General features: G+C 19.4%; 4 protein-coding genes across 4 annotated transcripts; 3 read left to right on the top strand and 1 right to left on the bottom strand.

The window, feature by feature from the left end:
• Nucleotides 1-1,636: 1,636 nt before the first annotated feature.
• SRAE_X000024600 (Hypothetical protein) lies at nucleotides 1,637-1,975 on the top strand (the record flags this gene model as incomplete). The annotated part of the gene is made up of 3 exons (XM_024644566.1): nucleotides 1,637-1,671; nucleotides 1,719-1,844; nucleotides 1,891-1,975. 3 exons carry the CDS (start codon nucleotides 1,637-1,639, stop codon nucleotides 1,973-1,975), a joined length of 246 nt encoding a protein of 81 aa, XP_024510112.1.
• Nucleotides 1,976-2,430: 455 nt separating this feature from the next.
• SRAE_X000024500 (Hypothetical protein) lies at nucleotides 2,431-4,502 on the top strand (the record flags this gene model as incomplete). Its single annotated transcript, XM_024644565.1, has 4 exons — nucleotides 2,431-2,541; nucleotides 2,596-3,120; nucleotides 3,167-4,082; nucleotides 4,129-4,502. The coding sequence occupies 4 exons, from the start codon at nucleotides 2,431-2,433 to the stop codon at nucleotides 4,500-4,502; spliced, it is 1,926 nt and encodes a 641-aa protein (XP_024510111.1).
• Nucleotides 4,503-4,700: 198 nt separating this feature from the next.
• Nucleotides 4,701-5,276, bottom strand: SRAE_X000024400 (Hypothetical protein; the record flags this gene model as incomplete). Its single annotated transcript, XM_024644564.1, has 2 exons — nucleotides 4,701-5,131; nucleotides 5,177-5,276. 2 exons carry the CDS (start codon nucleotides 5,274-5,276, stop codon nucleotides 4,701-4,703), a joined length of 531 nt encoding a protein of 176 aa, XP_024510110.1.
• Nucleotides 5,277-11,846: 6,570 nt separating this feature from the next.
• On the top strand, nucleotides 11,847-18,988 carry SRAE_X000024300 (Calcium/calmodulin-dependent protein kinase type II subunit delta; the record flags this gene model as incomplete). Its single annotated transcript, XM_024644563.1, has 11 exons — nucleotides 11,847-11,905; nucleotides 11,955-12,049; nucleotides 12,120-12,234; nucleotides 12,293-12,920; nucleotides 13,211-13,681; nucleotides 14,104-14,146; nucleotides 16,329-16,436; nucleotides 17,564-17,812; nucleotides 18,454-18,529; nucleotides 18,578-18,823; nucleotides 18,880-18,988. 11 exons carry the CDS (start codon nucleotides 11,847-11,849, stop codon nucleotides 18,986-18,988), a joined length of 2,199 nt encoding a protein of 732 aa, XP_024510109.1.
• Nucleotides 18,989-19,614: the final 626 nt, after the last annotated feature.

The raw sequence follows: 19,614 nt of genomic DNA, 5'->3' as shown, positions 1-19,614 counted from the left end.
GTATTTCATTAGTAAAAAAAACATTTTATGGCTTGTTTAATAAATAACTTTTACTATGTAATTTTTATCAACCATTTCATTAAATAAATTAAGGTGGTCAAATTATTATGCGTCATTGATAAATGTATTTATATTTTACAAGTATCTATTATAAAGACTATTAAAATGTATCAATGATAACGTTTAAATTTTTACCATTTTTGTATTAAATTTGAACAAGTTTTGGCGAAAAAAAAAAGAAGTGAAAAACAAATAATTTTTTAATTATTTATGGGATCATATTTAAAAGTATTACTATAAATATTTCCCTTCAACATGTTAAAGATAATAACAATTTTCTAATTTTAAATGACACTCTTTGTATTGCTTATAATAATTGTAAATAAGGAAAACATACAAACTTCTTTCAAATCAACATATTTTTACAAAAGGTAACTGATATAATTTTTTTTTTAAAAACCAGATTAATTAAAATATGAGTAAATTGGAATAAAAGGTAATTAAACTTTTAAACTATTTTCATTTTAGCTTATTTAAATTATACTTTAATATATTATTTATATATTTAATTAGTTTTTTATAATTAACTTTCTCTAAAATTGTCACTATATATAGGTAACATAGTTAAATTTTTACCTAACAAACCAATTAATAAATTTAAAATCTTTTAAAGCCAGTTTTTAAAATCATATCTTGATGTTAAAATTTTTATATAAATCATCATTACTATTTTATTATTCTAAGTAATATATCTATAATGACTTTATTTTTTTTATTTTATATTTTTTTTCAAAATATATAATATTTATTTTATCTGATTACGGTATCCTTAAATATTAAAAGGTCAATTTATCTGAAATATGGTCTTTTTTTTCTAGAATACATCAACCTTTTAAAATTCTCTAGAAATTAAAATAGACAAGTAAAAAATAAGTCAAATAAATATTATTTTTTTTATATAATCTTTTATTTTAATCGGAAATTGTTAGATAATCTTATGTACATTTTCTTGTCATAATCCGGCAATATATATTCTTGTAAAAATAAAAATAATATTCACTTTAAAATATTTTTTTGACTGTTCTTTATATTAAGTATTGCGTAATTATCTTTTTCAATATAAGCATCCTTTTTATTTTAAGTTTTTGTGATTATTTTAAGAAAAAAAAACAGTATAATATATTATTATTCAAATTTCAAGATTTAAAAAGGCTAATATTTTGTCATTTTTTTTGCATAAAAAAAGCGTAGGATTCAAAAAGATACTTTTATTCTATATTTATAGGGTAATAAAAAATTCTATTGTATCATAACTTTTAAGTATCATAAAATTGTAGAAAAAAAAAACTTTAACGTGAATAATGAATGAATACTTAAATAAAGTATTTCTTCATTTATTGCTATAACTGGCTATATTTAAAGAATTTAATTTAAAGAAAACAGTTTAGTTAATATGATATATTTTCATTGTTGAATTTTAATTATAATTTTTACGATAAATTTGTTTGGTAACTAATTGGTTTATCACTAATTAAAGTGTGTAATTTATTTTTAGTCATTATTTTTACTTAAACATTACAGAATTAATATGGCTAAATTATTGAAACATCTCCTGATTTTATTTCTTACCCTAGTAATGTTTAGTATGGACATTAACTGTTATCCCCATAGGTAATTTAAAAAAAAATAATATTTCTTTTTTAATAGTATTATTATAGTTATCATGTTAAAAGTGGTGGTATAATCCAGGAAAGTAAAATTCCATCAAATAATATTTTAAAAGCAATTGATTCTCCTGAATATTATTTGGATAATTCACAATTTTATTTGTTAAAAGAAAAAAGGTATGTTGTTTTAATTTATAAATAATTAAACCTTAATTAATAATAGATATCCTAATGTTGAATACAGAAAGAATTATCAGGATATAATTAATTTTATGGATTCATTAAAAAGACCTCGTTTTGGTCGTTAATTATATTGAATAAAAAAATGTTGTCGGTATCTTCCATTACATTTTGTAGTTAGGTTAACCAAAAATACTATTTTACTTGTGTTTGCCAAATTTTAAGTATTAGTCAATCAAATGCAAATTGTTTCTTATCATGATATACATCTAATGTTACCTTAAGCAATAGTTGCTATGACTACATCCAAGAACCAATTTGAACGATGCCAATGGAAATAAATTAGTATCAAAGACATAACAGACTAAATTTCAATAAAAATGCACATTAATGTTAAAATCTCCTGCAATAATTAATATACCATAAGCTTCTTAATTAGAAAATTATTAAGTTTTAAATATAATTGTAAAATATAATAATATACCTTGTTGGCTCAATATATTTTCATGTACATTTGTAAATATTTGAAAATAAATTTTGAACAACTTTAAATATATTTTGTTCTTTATTCACATTCTCAGGAATGAGGTCTATAATTGTCTTTCAACTTATTTTTTTCCTTATTTATACGATAACTGATACTTATGGATCAAAAAGAATTAAAAGACAAATTCTTCCTAATGACAAAATAAAGGTTTGACATTGTTTATATTTTTTTAAAGATATTTATAATATATTTATATTTTAGGTATACTCAGTATTTTCTAATATTACATTTGACAATAATGTAGTTGTAGATTCTACTCAAAGTAGAATAAATGTTACAGAAAATATTGGTAATCTTGTTGTTTTTTCTGAAAGTTCAAAATTAGAATTTCCATCAAATTGTCAATCATTTAATTTAACCTTGAAAAATCAAGGAACATTTTTTAATATATCAAATATTAAATTTGCTGCTATTTCAAATTTGGGACATTTATCTGAAAGTTCAAATAGAATATCAAATAGTGATGAAACAACTGTATATGGAATATTTAATGATAATGTTAATTTAAAAGTTGATGATGGTCAAACATTATTTCAAGCTATTAATGGTACTAGTGGTAGTTTAAATATTTTAACAAGACAACAACCATTAAGATCAGGACAAGAAACAGATATATCAGTTCTTTCGTTAAAAGCTAATCATTCTTTAACAAATAATGACAAGACATTGTACATTGAATCTGAAACTACAACATATGAAATTATGGCTTCTATAACTGGAGCAGATGTAAGTCTTAAAAATATTATATATTTTTATTAATTTATTTTAATAGATTGGTATTACATTTAATGGTTTAAGTGTTTTATTATACAATAATTATAATAGACTTTCAATATATACCAACTCATATGTATATGATATTAATGCTGAGTTTTCAAATTACAGTATGAGATTATCAAATGAATTATTTGTTGTTTATACCAGTGGTAATGTCGTAACTATTATTTATGATTTAAGAAATCATGTTATAAAATTAATTATTCAACAACCTTCAGATACAGGTATTACTTTAGGTGGTGCAACTATTGAGGGAAATAATAACATGTCTTCAAGAATTTTTGGTGATGTACTTCATGTCAAATCATCTGCTCTTCAAATAACATTAAATGATAATGAAAATAAATTTCTTATTAATACAAATAAATCTCAATTACAATTTGGTTGTAAAAATAATTCAATAACACTTGTTTCAAGTTTACATGAATTTCAGATAATTGATGGTTCACCAAATATAACTGTTCAATTAAATATTCCTAATTTTTTTATTAATATATTTCCTAGAGTTAACATTTCACAACCATTATGGTTATCTAAAGATAATTTTAATGAATCTCAATTTGGAAATCTTTCAAATGTTTTAGATTCAATTATAACAAATATTAGTTATAGTGATCAATTTAATAATGAAACAAATTCTAATATATTTGTTGATAATAATGGTAATATTATAAATACTGGACACGTCACAAATCAAAATATTCTTTCAACAAATCCATATTCTAATGAAGTAACATTAATACCAAATATTGAAACACTTTCAACAGCATCTAATCCTATATCATTAGTATCAAGTACTTTTATAACTCCAAATTTAATATCATCTACTGATAGATCAACATTTAATACTTTAGTACCTAATACTAATAAAAATAATCAAATAACAACATGGCAATCAACATTCAATAAAGGTAAATATATTAAAAAAAAACAACTAAAATTTTCTTTATAATTTAGAAGGTTTATTTGAAGATTTAGCTGTATTTCAATATAATACTGAACCAAGTAGAAATGGTATTATTACAATAACTGCAACAGTATCTAGCATTGATTTAAATGACAATGATATTAATAATTATTTATCAACTCAACAGACAATTAGTATGGAAAATGTTAATACAAAAGAACAAAATGATAATAAATCTTCTACCAGCACACTTTTAATGACAGAAAATATGACAACCACACCGATAAATAATCAAACAGAATTAAATAATTTTCCGAGTCCTCCACCGTTAATCAAATCACGATTTTATAATTTATTTCGAAAAACACGGAATATAATGAAAGACCAAAATACCTATTATGCTATTTTAAAAAAGAAAAATTAAAAAAAAATTGTCATATCATAAAGAATATAGAAATAATACATGATTACAAACAATTTAAAAATACTAGCTTTTTACTATAACTTCAATGTTTTTCATTTTTAAACATATAATTAAATGATCAAATTTTTATTAATCTTTAACTTTTATTTCGCAGTTTATTAAATATTTAAATATTGCAATTATTTTATAATGTTTAAATTAGTATTTTAAACAAAAGATAATAAATAATATTGATAATATATAATTATATTTTATTTTATTGATATTGTTGCATAAATGATTATCACATGTACATAATTCCATTGATCCCTCATTAGATGATATTTTTGTACAATCAGTTCTTATTTGATTTTTTGATTTTGGTATACAACCTCTCCATACTTTTGATGTTCTATTAAGATACATTAATGACATCTTCATACATATACCATTTTCACATTCTTGACTTTTTGCACCCGATCGTAATGCAATATCAGGAGTAAAGGTATCAGAACATCCATCTGTATATGGAACATAACGTATATTTTCCATCCATTTATGCCAATTATAATCTTTAATATCATTTAAAAGCTTTTCACCATCTAATGATGTACATGAATAACATCGGATGTTATGAAAATATAAGTTTTCTATAAAGTAAATATTATAATTATATATATTTAATTTTAAATTACCTCCTACAGTTTTGTTAATAAATATTATTAAGATAACAAATTTAAAACATATTTTTTTACTTTTTAAAAAGATTAAAAATAAATTAAAAATAAATAACATAACTATTTTTGCAATGAATATATTTTAAATAAAATAAAATTATAAAGTTTTAAAAATTTATATTATTTGACTTATTTAAGAATTTAAATATATATATATTTTTTTTTGTTAGAATAAATTTTTTTTAAATATAACAAATGTTAAATAAAAAAGAAATGTCCACTTATATACTTAATACTTAAACTTTATAAGAAGGAAAAAAAAAAGTATATAATAATAAAAGTTATATTTTATATTAATATAAATGATAAATATTTGTGAATTATTTAATATCTTACATTTTGACACCTTTGAATATATATTTTATATAAGTGAGTTTAATTATATGACGAATCATTTTTATTTTAATAAATAAAATGAAATACAAAATCATTGTATAAGTTATGACAATTAATATTAATTTCCTTTTACTTTAAAATTTATTTAGTTAAGTAAAATGTTAAAGAAAAGTTAACTCTTTTTAAAAATTATTTAATGTCAATAATTATTAAGAAAATAGTTATCAAAATAAAAGTGACAATAAAATAATTAAAAATTTAAAATAATAAATATTTTATGAATAATTATATAAATGTATAATATTTTTTTTTATATATTTTATAAAATATGTACATTTATAAAAAAAATTAAATGGATTTTTAAAAATAAAAATTTTTATCCAAACTTTGTACTAATAATATATATAATACTATATTTATATTTATTTAATAAATTCTTATAATTTTTTGATTTTCTCATGGATTTGAATAAAATATAATATATTGCATGCATAAATAAATCAATATAAAAATATTTACCAGAAATTTAATTTATAAATATTTACAAGATATATAGTTTTAAAAATCTTATTATTTATTATATTTTTCCTGTCAAAATTATGCATTAAAATATTATTAATTATAAAAATTTTATTTAATTTTAAAGATAAAATAAAAATGTATAAAGACATATTTAATGTATAAATAATAATAAAAATACTTGTATTTTATTGATAAAATAAATCTACACATTAAAATATATATATTTATATTAATACAATAAATTTTCCATTAAATATTATATATATTTTTTTTTTAATCATAATTTATTTATAAAATGTTATTTCAAAGAATTGTATCTTAAATTTTGAGAAGCTTTTGAATAATTCATTATTATATTAATTTTTATTTAAATGTATATTTACATTTTAAATGCATTATTATTATTATTTTTTTTTCTCGGATCATTAACCTTTTATTTCTTATGTATATAAAAAATTTTATTTTAAAATTTAAGAAGTATCTTCCTACCAAGCACTTCAATTTTCATGACATTATATAAAATATATATAAATATATCTTAGTTCTTATCATTTACTAAAATCGTAATACCATATTTACACAATCTATATTTATAAGCATATTCATCGAGAAAATAAGTATATTGATATGAGTATATAAAACCATCGATTTTATGTGTTTATTCCTCTTCTCATCTTTAATAAATGTTAAATACTTCAGTAATATTAGACCAAAGTGTCTTTCAATTTATTCATTATAATTAAATGTTATAAAAGTTTTAAAATATTTTGTCTTTATTAAAGTGCATATTTCTTTCCAAAAATACAATAACACTATTTTGGTGACTTTTTTAACTTTAACTTTATAGTACTAGAAATTGAATTATGCCAACAACAAAAATGTTTATTATATTTTAAAACTTTACCCTTTTAGAAATTGGGCAAAAAAAAAAATTTTATCCTTATATGCTTTAAAATGCATTGCATTAAAAAACATAAAAATTTTACATCAAAAAACAACTACACATTGTTTAAAAATAGTAAAATAAAAATTTTCTATTCTTCATTTACTTCCTTATCATATTTTAATACAAAAAATTAAATATTTTTTTTTAAATATATATATAATATATATAAATTATTTTTCTATTGTTGAACTAAAAATGCACTGCTTTTCTTTTTTAAAATTAATATATTCATCTTTCTATCTATATTTTTGTTGAATATATAAGCATGTTAATTATTTAAAAAAAATAGTTTTGGCTAAAAACTAGTTTTTAATATTATATTTCAAGGCAATATACATATTTAAATGATTAAAATATATAACTGAGTAATAAGAAATAAATTGTAATTTTTGAATATATATATTTAAAAATAGATTTTTTTTGATTTGAAAAATATATTATTTAAATATGCTATCGTTTTATCTGAAGATTCTCTTTTTTTTTTAATATTTAATTATTAAAAGTTATTTTTCCCAGAATTAAATTTTAACATTTTTCCTTATATTTCTTAGTCTTTTCATATCATTATCTTTTATTTCTCCATTTTGATTGCTTAAACGAAGCTTATCCTTATTAAATATCATTTCAATAGTAAAATGCAAGATAATATTCTATTACCATAATTAATCTTTTTCCTTCTATTTATTTTTTTACATTTATTTTTTTATTTTATTCATTGCTTATTTTTTTTTTGTCTATATTTTATTATAAAATTTGTTTCACCATAAACTTTTAATTTAGAAAGAAAAATTAGCCTCATTGAACATTATAATAAATTATAAAAAAAAAGTAATTAAAGCATATTTAAAGTTTTTTTTATTAAAATAATATATCATTTAATAATTATTAAATATATTACAACTTTACTTTTGACAACATAAAATATTGAAATTGCATATTTATATATTTATGTTTTTAAACAAAGTTGGTTATTTCATTAAACTAATCATCAATTTAACACTTACTTTTTAATCATATAACCTCTTTGCTATTTAATAGTATAATGTACTTACATTTTTGTAAAATGAATTTTAACAAAATATGCAAATTAACTTTGTAATTCCCATTTTGGTTTCATTTCAAAGCGTAAGTTTTTATCATTGACATTTAGAATATTTAATTGAAAATTGAAAAAAGAAGGGGTCGCTTTAATTATGGTAATCTATTAATATCTCTCATTTGAAATATGACTTTTATATGCCATATTTCTATTACTTTAAGTTATCTTTCCCTTCTTCTTCAATATTATCATTTTATGTAATATATGATGGTAAAAATTTACAATAATAATAATAATAAATAGTATAAAATTATTTAATATTAATAAATTATGGTATTATTTTTTAAAAATAATTTATTAATCATATCTACCAAATACATTATTGTATATTTAATAATAAAAATTTTTTTTTATTATAACAAAATCACACTTAATAACAAATAAAAATTCATTATTATTTATTCTATTTTTATTTGTATTTATGTGACAAAAAAAAATTTTTATTTTAAAAATTTTTATTGAGATTCACTAAAAATTTTAAATATTTATAACTTATAATTTTAAATAATAAAATTATATATTTAATTAATTTCAAGGTAACTAAAAAGTTAAAGAATATATAATTTAAATTTAAAAATTTTTAACATTACTGTTTTTACTAATCAAATATTAATTTTTAGTTGCTTTATTATATATTTATAAAATATAACATTTTCTAAAGTTAAATTTTTATAATTGGTTAAAAGGTAATTTAATACAACGTGCCATTTTATCTTTAACTTTATTTTATTTTATTTATGTAGGCATGTATTTTAGAATAATTAATAAAAGAAGCAACATTACATCATTCTTAATTCTTTTATGGTTGCTTTTTTGTTATTTTATTTTATAATAATAAAACATTATCATAAAGCAATTTATTTTGTCATGTTTCTTAATGAATAAATATATTTATGTTTATACATAAAAAAAAATTTTTAATTAAATAAAAATTAAATAAATTGATGTCTTTTTGTCATTGTAAAAAAAAAAAAATTTTTTTTTTTATTTTAACAATGAACGTATATTGTCGTTATCAAATGTCAGACCAACATTGAGCGCCTATTTCTGAATACAATTTATCAATAACGACAACATTATCAATATTATAATCAATATGAATTGTTATTTTTAATTAATATATATGTATATAGCTTTAAGATATTATACTTGTCATATTAATACATGTTTTTCTTATCAAATATTTTACCATAGTATTAAGTATTTTTTTAGGTAGTAAGGAAATGTCTAAAGAATTATTTTATTTATAATAATTTTTATTATATTTTAAAGTTAAAATTTTAATCTTTCCAATGATATATAACTATGTTATTTAAATGTCTAATAGTATAAGATCTACTATTAAACTTAACATAATTCATTTTGACATTTTTATTTTTCTTCACAATAAACTGTGTAAGTAATCTCAATTACATTTTTAGAATAACATATGTTATGTTTCATATTTTTTTTATTAGCATCCTTACATGAAAATATCTTACTTAAATTACAACTCATTATATGATTGAAGCAGTCATTTCTTGCTAATAATTTTATTTCATAAAACCAGTGTATTTTTCTATTTCTCACTACCATTTATAGATGATATATATATATATATGACAATAATTAAAATAAAAAGCACACTATAGATATATATAATACTATACTTTTTCCTACCATTTTAATTAATTTTAAAATTTTATCTCCTTTATATTGTATATATTGCTATTTTACATATCAAAATATTCCTTCAAGTGATGCATCATTATTTTCCATGAATGTGTCGGTAATATATTTATTTATTCAGCACATCTTTCATTTTAGCAGTAAAAAGCATAAGTAAGTGTAGTAGTCATAAGATTAGGAATTTATAGCATATTATATATTATATATATATATATATATGTATATATATATATATAAAGTATTGTTTTCTTTAAAAAAAAAATAGAATCTTCAAATTAACACCTCTTCCGTCAAATATCTATTTTTTTTTTAAAAATAAATTTATCTTTTATGTTATTTTTCATTGTTTTTATACCATTATAATATCATTTCATTTTTAGAAAGGATATTATTTATATATATATATATAGACATATATAAATATAATAATATATATATATATATATTTTACCATATTTACTTTGTCTATATTAGGGCATCCTATTTTAAGAACAAATAAGAGTTATATTAAAAATAAGAGAAATCTCAATATTTTATTTAAACCTGCCTTTTTAAAACAAGCAAACTTTATTTTAAATCAATTGATAATAATATTACTTGTCAAGATGACTCTAAAATACACGTGAGGTTGCTTAGTAATTATAAGATATATTTATTTCATCTTATTATATCATTTATGATAAATTGTAAAAATTATAATATATATATATATATACTAAAATTATTTTTGATTATATATCTTTAATTATTCATAAAGATAATAATTTTTAAAGATAAAATATTTTAACAATTATATATATTTATCTTTTTATAAATATATATATATATATATATATATATAATGATTTTTATTTATTTTATATGGTAAAAATATTATATTAAAATAAAAATGTTAGAATATTAAAAATTACTTCTTTTTTTTTATTTTAAATTATATAAATATTTTAATAAAATTTTAAATTATATATGAAATTAAATTATTGATAATTCTTTAATTATATAACATTCTTTAACATTTTAAAATTATTTGACAAACACTTTTTTTTTAATAGATATTTAAAAGTAAAATTAAAGAATTACATATATAAAATATAATCATATAATAAATTTTTATGACAACACTTTAAAAAAATGATAATGATATACATTTTAAATAGAAAAAAAAAAATTTTATTTTATAAACTGTATAATTTTAAACTAAAAACTATGAATAATAAAATTTTTTTTTTTTAGTAAAAGTAATGTTAGTTGAAAATATAACATAAAAGTTTATTATAAATATATTACTTCCATTTTTATATAACTTTTACTTTTTTTTTTATTTGGTAAAATTTTGTTAGGATAGAAAAAAAAATAATATTAAAATATATTAAAAATTTTTGGGATTGATATAGGTTTAAAAATTTTCTTACTTTTCAATTTTAACATTTAGAAACTGAATCATATTTTGTTACTTTTACAAGAGAGAGAGTTAAAGAGTAGCCGACTGTCTATTATTTTTTCTTTATATCATTTACTGCCATCTCTCTTAGCCACATATTTTACCATTGTAAATTTATTGTTAAATAATAATAGAAAAATTGTTATATAGAGATAAGAATAAAATTAATGCGACAAGCTTGAAGTACGAAAGAGAGAGAGAGAAAATGAAAAGTAAGAAACAAAAATGCGATGTCTTCTGTTTGTTAGTTGTTGATAAATATTGTGGTAGGCAATGAAGTTAAGTTTAAAATTTATTCAACCTTTCATCTGTTTTCTAACTTTTTATAACAATACATATTATGTTTTTTATTGCATCTAATTAATATTTTAAAAGAACATATATATTCATGTTTTATTATACTTTTTAAATATATTAATTATTTATATATATTTTAAATATTTTAAAATAATTTTTTAAAAATATTATAGATTTAATAAATTGAGACATATATTGTTTCTATCAATTATATTTCAACCATTATTAATAAAATTCTAAAAGAGAAAATATAAGATATTTTATTTATAAATATTAAAAAAAAAAAACTGTCTAAAGGTGGCAGGAAGTATAATTTACAATGAACAATACGTGTACTAAATTTAGTGACAATTACGAAGTTAAAGAGGAACTTGGAAAGTATGTAATAAATCATTTTAAAAATTATCTTTATTTTTTATTATTTAAGAGGTGCTTTTTCTGTTGTACGACGATGTATTCATAAGAGTACATTGATGGAGTATGCAGCAAAAATTATAAATACTAAACGTTTATCTTCAAGAGGTAATTTAAAAAATAACAAAAGTGTTTTATATATTAAAAAAATTGTTTTTTTTTTCTTTGTTATTTATAGATTTTCAAAAACTTGAAAGAGAAGCTAGAATATGCCGTAAATTACAGCATCCCAATATTGTTCGCCTCCATGACAGTATTCAGGAAGAAGCTTTTCATTACTTAATTTTTGATTTGTATGTATTCTTTTTTATTTGTTATTAAAATAATTTTAAAAAAATTATATTTTTATAGAGTAACTGGAGGAGAATTATTTGAGGATATTGTTGCTAGAGAATTTTATAGTGAAGCAGATGCGTCGCATTGTATTCAACAAATTCTAGAATCAATTGCATATTGTCATAACAATAATGTTGTTCATCGTGATTTAAAACCTGAAAATTTATTACTTGCTTCAAAAGCAAAAGGTGCTGCCGTCAAATTAGCTGATTTTGGTTTGGCAATTGAAGTTCAAGGTGACCAAGAAGCTTGGTTTGGATTTGCAGGAACACCTGGTTATTTATCACCAGAAGTATTGAAAAAAGATCCATATGGTAAACCTGTTGATATATGGGCATGTGGTGTTATTTTATATATTCTTCTTGTTGGTTATCCACCATTTTGGGATGAAGATCAACATAGATTGTATGCTCAAATTAAAGCTGGAGCATATGATTATCCCTCACCTGAATGGGATACTGTTACACCAGAAGCTAAAAATTTAATTGATAACATGTTAACAGTTAATCCAAAAAAAAGAATAACAGCTGATCAAGCACTTAAAGTTCCATGGATATGTAATCGTGATAGAGTTGCATCATTAGTTCATAGACAGGATACTGTTGACTGTTTGCGCAAATTTAATGCTCGTAGAAAATTAAAGGTATGTTTTTTCTTTTGTTATATGGATGTATGACATCACATCCTCCTTATCATGGTATATTCCCTTCACTTTATAAAATGCATGTTTTTGTTTCTGTGGTTGTGAGTTTTTAATTTTTATAATCTTACACGAAGCAGAAACTACATTGTAACAAGTGATATTATCAATTAATTAAGATTGGCTTTAAATAAGTTATTTTCTTATATTTCTTCTCAAAAAAAAAATGTAGTATTATATTGTTATATAACATTATTATAACATCGATATTCATATCTTACCTTTAAATACAGGCAGCTATCTCTGCAGTTACTGTAATAAATCGTATGAGTAATGTGGTGAGAAATGCTCTACCAATGTCCTCTACTGATAACAATTCGAGTGCTTCATTGAATAATTCACAGAAGACGGCATCATCACTATCAATCAACACGGGTTTAACTTCTTCCTTATCTTCATCATTATCCCCAATAGCGCAAGACACTTCTAAAAATTGTTTAACAGAAGTGTCAACACCCCCATCTTTGTCAAATGATCGCAATGAAATCATATCCAATGTAATAAATAATGATATTCCTTCCACAAATATAATGTATGGTAATTCATCATATTGTACAAACAAAGCAGGTGAAGTTGGGGGTATCTTTGTGGGAGAAGAAAATGAAAATGGTCAGATATTTTCTTCTAAATCAAAAGATATACCAAACTCTAATATTTCTAATTTACAAGAAAATGTAAAGCCAACGGAAAAGTCCTTGGCCGAGGTAAACTTTTTTTGCGTGAAATTATTACTAAAACCATTGTTTATAGCTTATAATCCTGCTTTGATAATAACAATCTTGTTCTATCCTCTATTGCTTTTTTTTTTTAATTTCTATTTTATAACAATTCGTTTAGTATTGTATATATATATATATAGAGATTTTGTTAACATATGAAGTCTACGTTCCAGTGCTTTTTAAAATTGTATTTTTATATAAAAAAAATAAATTTTTTTTTACAATATTTGTTAAAAAAGAAAAAATCTTTTTTGAAAACAATTTTTAACAATAAAAAAAAATGTTGTAATTATGTTAATGGTGTAGGTTGTTATTTATTCAAAATACGTTTAAAATCTTCCTTTTCACTAATATTATCTGTGCATAAAAAAAATTTTAAAAAAAATTTATTTAATCTTTTTTTCTAGGGAGCAATACTAACAACAATGATTGCAACAAGAAATATTTCTCGTAAGTTTATACAATTAAATATACCATAAAAAAAAATTAAATTTTTTTTTGTTTTTATAAAAAAAAAATTATATATATTTATAATAAAAATTATTTAAAATATTATCATTTATTGTTTGAATGATAATAACAAAGCTGTAAAAGATGTGTTTTTGTTAAATAATTAATGGTTGTCTAAAATTTTATTATAACAAATAACATTACATAAATTAAATATTATAATGTGAATGGATTTTAGATATCATTGTGATTCAATTTTTAATTAAAAGTAATTTATTTTATTAGAAAACTTAAGTAAATTTATTTTAACAGATATTAGTATAATCACTTAAGTTCATATTATAGCATTTTATCATAGTCTAGATTTTAAACATAAATTTATTTTATTAATGTCTTTTTTATCATTCATATGTTTTACATAATATATCTTTTAAAAATTCATTATTTATTCTTTCCTATAAATTTTGTTAATATTAATTGAAATTATTTATTAATAATTGGAAGATTAAAAATATTATTTATTTTTATTAAATATAATATTAAAATATATTTTGAAATAAATAATTATTTCCAATATATTAAGAAATAATTCAAATAACTTATTTAAAGAAAAAAAAATGAATGATCTATGTATAGTAGATGATAATTATAATATAGAAGATAAGAATTACCACTACAATAATAGTGATAATAATCAAAATAATAATATAAAATTAATGCTTATTAATCCTAAATCTAATTTTACTAGTTCTACTATTAAATCTAACAAAAAATATCAAGGGTATGATAATAAATTATTATTTAATATCATAAAGTTTAAAATATTTTAGATTTAATAAAAAAGAAAAATCTTGTATGCATGAAACAATCACTCCAATTATAAGAGTTCAGTATACAAAAGAAAAGATACTTATATCAGGTATAAATATAAGATAAATTTACCATCTTCTTTATAAAATGTTTTTAACAAAAATTTTAGTTAACATTAAAAATAATTATAATATTATTCTTATCTATTATATAATATCTTTAACTAAAAAATTTTATAAAATTTAATTAGCAAAATTTCAATATTATTATTTATTTTTTCCACATACAATCTATAAAATAAATATTATTTCATATTGTTATAATTAGCATCTTCAATATCTATTTTATTAATAGTTATATATAACCAAAAAAAAATTTTTTTTAATTATTAACTTTTGACATATGATTTATAATATACCATAATATATGTGTACATATTTATTATTTTTGTGATAGCTTTCTTTATCAAATCAAAAGAGATAAATATTATAGATGCTTTAGTAATTGAATAATAATAATATTAATATATATAAACAATTTATATATATTCTCATTTTATCATATAAAACTTTATCTTATGATATTAACACAATCTTAACTTTAAAAAATTTATTTGTCATCCTATCATCATAAAATCATATTTATCTTTATTTATCTATGTAATTTTACATATGTTGATCTTTTATATATTTTTTTTTATAAATACTTTCATTGATTATATTATTTTTTAAAGTAATGTTATTTTAGTACTACTAAAATTTTGGAATTAAAAATAATTTTTATTTATTATTACTGTTTAGCAAAAAAAAAAAAGTTAAATATAATATATTTTTAAATGAAAGTGATCAATGTCAATAACAGATCAAAGTTTCAAATTAATGTCAAATGCATTAATTTTTATTTTAAAAACACTTAAATATATCCTAGAAAATTTTTGGCATTTTATTTATGCTGCAAATCTTGGAGTATACTTAAAAATTTTGAGATTTTATGAAAATCATAACATAAAAATTAGTGAAAGTAAGAGTATTTTTGTGGTTGGGATAATTTAGTAAACAATATTATTGAGAAAATCATTACTTATGATAAAAATAAAAATTAAGATAATGTTTTTAACAACATATAACAGCTGTTTCAATATTATATTATTAACAATAGAAAAAAAATTTTTAAGCCATTAGTAAATTTATGCACATTTGTTTGAAAAAAAAATGCATTAAATAATTAAGTTTTTTTTTTCTTAGAAAATAAAAATTTTTTATATTAAATTATAAAAATTTTTAAAATAAAGAAAGTATTTTAATGGCAAAAAAAAAAGTTTTATTGAAAAAAATTTTTATTTTTTAATTTATATTCATGTTTATTTTTATAGGTGGTAATCTTTTAAATAAAAAAGAAGGAGGAAATACACCATCATCAACAATAAAAGAATCATCAGATTCGCAGGCAACCATAGATGAACAGGATTCTTCTGATAAAGGTAAATTTTAGTTTCAAATTTTCCTACTTTTTTTATGTTTTTTTTTTCCTAATCACACTATCTTTTGTTTTAACTTTTACTTTCTATTATCTAAAAAGAGGTTTTTATAAATTTACAAACTTTACAATTACTTCAGTGTCCTCTCATTTAATGATGCATCACGCAAAAAAACAAACTTAAGCTTTTTTTATATGTTTTTTTTTCTTTGTTCCTTTACTTTATATCAACCTTCATTTATTTTTTAATATGTCTTATCAAATGAAATGTCCTTGATATGTTAAAATAAATGTATTATTTTTTATAAATTAAGAAATACGATCCATCCTCATTTCATTTTTTTTTGGACAACTAAAATAAACTATTTTAATAGTGAAATTTTAAATTTAGTATAGATAACTAATTTCAAGGATTGGTTTGAAAATAAGTATGTTAAATCACTTACACTTTGTTTTATTCATACACTTTTTAACCATGTTTGTATAAATAAATTTTTAAATACTACCAATTTAGTCATTTTTTTTAGTATGTATTCAAATGTAATATTTCTAGTAAAAATTTTCCTAACAAAAATAAAAATCTTTTTATTGTTTACTCCTTATTTATGATAAGGAATAATAAAATTTTTAATATTTGATTATATCTAACTAAATAATTTGTTCAAAAGTCATATATTGATTTTAATTGCTTTTATAATAAAATTATATATTTACATAGAAAAATAAAAGAAGATTATATATACATTTTTAAGAATATCATCTTCGTAATTTTTTTCCATCTTTTTTTAAAATAAAATATTAATATTTCCTTATTATTAAAATTTAAAAAACATCTTTTTACAACTTGTTGTACTGTTAAGGAAGAAGTTTAAATTTCATGAATACATACTAACATATATTACTTTCGTGAAAGTGTTTTAATTTTTAAATACACTTTTCCTTAGGTTGTCATTAATATATATGCACTAGGCCATGACATAATTTTTTTTAAAAAAAAAAAAACCTACTGTTTGATTATAATATTTTTACCATTACTTTTGTTATTATATCCAACTTATATTACTCCTTAATATATTTTTTTTTGTCAATTTTCTTGAAAAAAAAAAAAACTTCATCTTATTGTTTTCACAGCATTAAACGGTGCTGCCGGACCTTTAAAACACGAAAATACTGTTGTTCGTGTAGATACCAACGTAGCTGCTGCGAAAGCATCATCAGGTCACCCATATACCTCCATTGGATCGGTTATTGGTGCTATTCAAAATACTAACATTCAAAATCAGCCTACAACAGTTGGAGGCAATATCACCAATCAATCTGTTCTCCCAAGATCTGGTGGACACATTATGATACCAGCTCCTCCTCCATCTAACGCTTCAGGTACAAAAAAGTCTTACAAATTTTGTTTTCTTATTAATTTTTATTTTTTCTATTTGAATGCTAGAAAAAAGTTAATATATATATATCAATTTTCTGAATGTACTCTTATTTTACCTTTTAAAAATAGTACTCTATATGTGGTATAATTTTTGCACTCTTACTATTTTGTTATTATTCTTTTTTTTTTTTTATCTTTATTTAATATAGTATTAAATTTGGTATACATTTTTAAATAACCTATTTTGCATGCTTACTTATAATGCAACAAAAAAAAACACAATTGTTATCTATATTTAATTTACTTTTATTAACATAAATTTGTATGATTTAACCTTTTTTTTATATTTAGATTTTTAAAATAGTATTAACATTAAAAAAAAAATTATTATAAATGTATGATTATAAAAGTTTTAAAGTTTTTTTCTAAACATTTTTAATAACACTATTGCACTTTATTAATTGTTAAAAATATGTAAAACATCATACTATGTTAAAGTAGTTTAAATTGTTTTATTTATATTATTTTCGTAGTATTATTTTAATTAGTGTTTAATAATATAATCATATTTGTAAACTAATTATATAACATTAAAATTTGTCATTTTTATTATTAATATATAAACAAAAATTTTTTTTTTTAGTTTTGAAGCAAGAAATAGTTCGAGTTACCCAACAACTTCTTGATGCTATTACATGTAAAGATTTTGATGCTTACTCGTAAGTTTAAAATATAACAAAATTTTTTTTATTATATTATTATTTTAGAAAATTATGTGATTCATCAATGACATGTTTTGAACCAGAAACACTGGGAAATCTTATTGAAGGAATGGATTTTCATAAATTTTATTTTGAAACTAATTATGGTTCCGGTAATAATTCTGCATCTTCAACAATTACATCCTATAGAAAGCAACAAATTCATACAACTTTACTTAATCCAAATGTTCACTTGATGGGCGAAGACGGTGCATGTATTGCTTATATAAGATTAACACAATATATTGATAAGTAAGTTATAAAATAATTTGTTACAAGAATTTTTTTAACAATTTTTTTTTTTATAGAAATGGTGATGCTCATACAAGACAAGCTCAAGAAACAAGAGTTTGGCAAAAAAAACCTAATCGTGGTTGGGTTTGTGTACATGTTCATCGTAGTGGAGCATATAATTAAAATAAAACAGCTGGATTTATCTTTCATTAGATATTGTTTCTTTTTTTAATACATTATGAAATTATTTTTTTTAACAGATTTTTATTATATAATGATATATTATGTGTGTGTTAAATTTACTCTGTGACATTATTTGGGTCGCAATAATCAAACATAAGAATTAAATTTAAAAAGATTTTATGATCTTTTATAAAAAAAATATATGTTTTTTTTAATTATATTTACAATTCAACATAGTCATTTTATAAATGGATAAAAATAATGACAACAATTATTGGTAGTATCAATAAAAAAAAGACACAAATTGTTATACACTATTAAAGAAAATATTTTTATATGTGGCATTCAGTTTCAAGAATTTTATTTCTAATAAACAAGATTAATACAATAACACTTTTACAATTTCTGATGTTTTTGAAACATATAATTCTTGCCATTCATATACATTTTATAAAATTATTATACTATTCTTCCATTTTATTTTAAAAAGTTCTTTCAACTTATTTTGCTTTGCACTTGTCTAAAAAAATTTTTATCATCATTAGTTAAATGAAATCATTTATTTTTCTTAGAATATTATGGTTATTTTTTTTTGATGATAGAAAATTGCATAAATTTGTTATTAA

The sequence above is a fragment of the Strongyloides ratti genome (genome assembly GCF_001040885.1).
Source record: "Strongyloides ratti genome assembly S_ratti_ED321, chromosome : X".
NCBI lineage: Eukaryota > Metazoa > Nematoda > Chromadorea > Rhabditida > Strongyloididae > Strongyloides > Strongyloides ratti.
The sequence above is the reverse complement of the archived record's forward strand: the minus strand, read 5'-3'. Positions and strand labels throughout refer to the sequence as shown.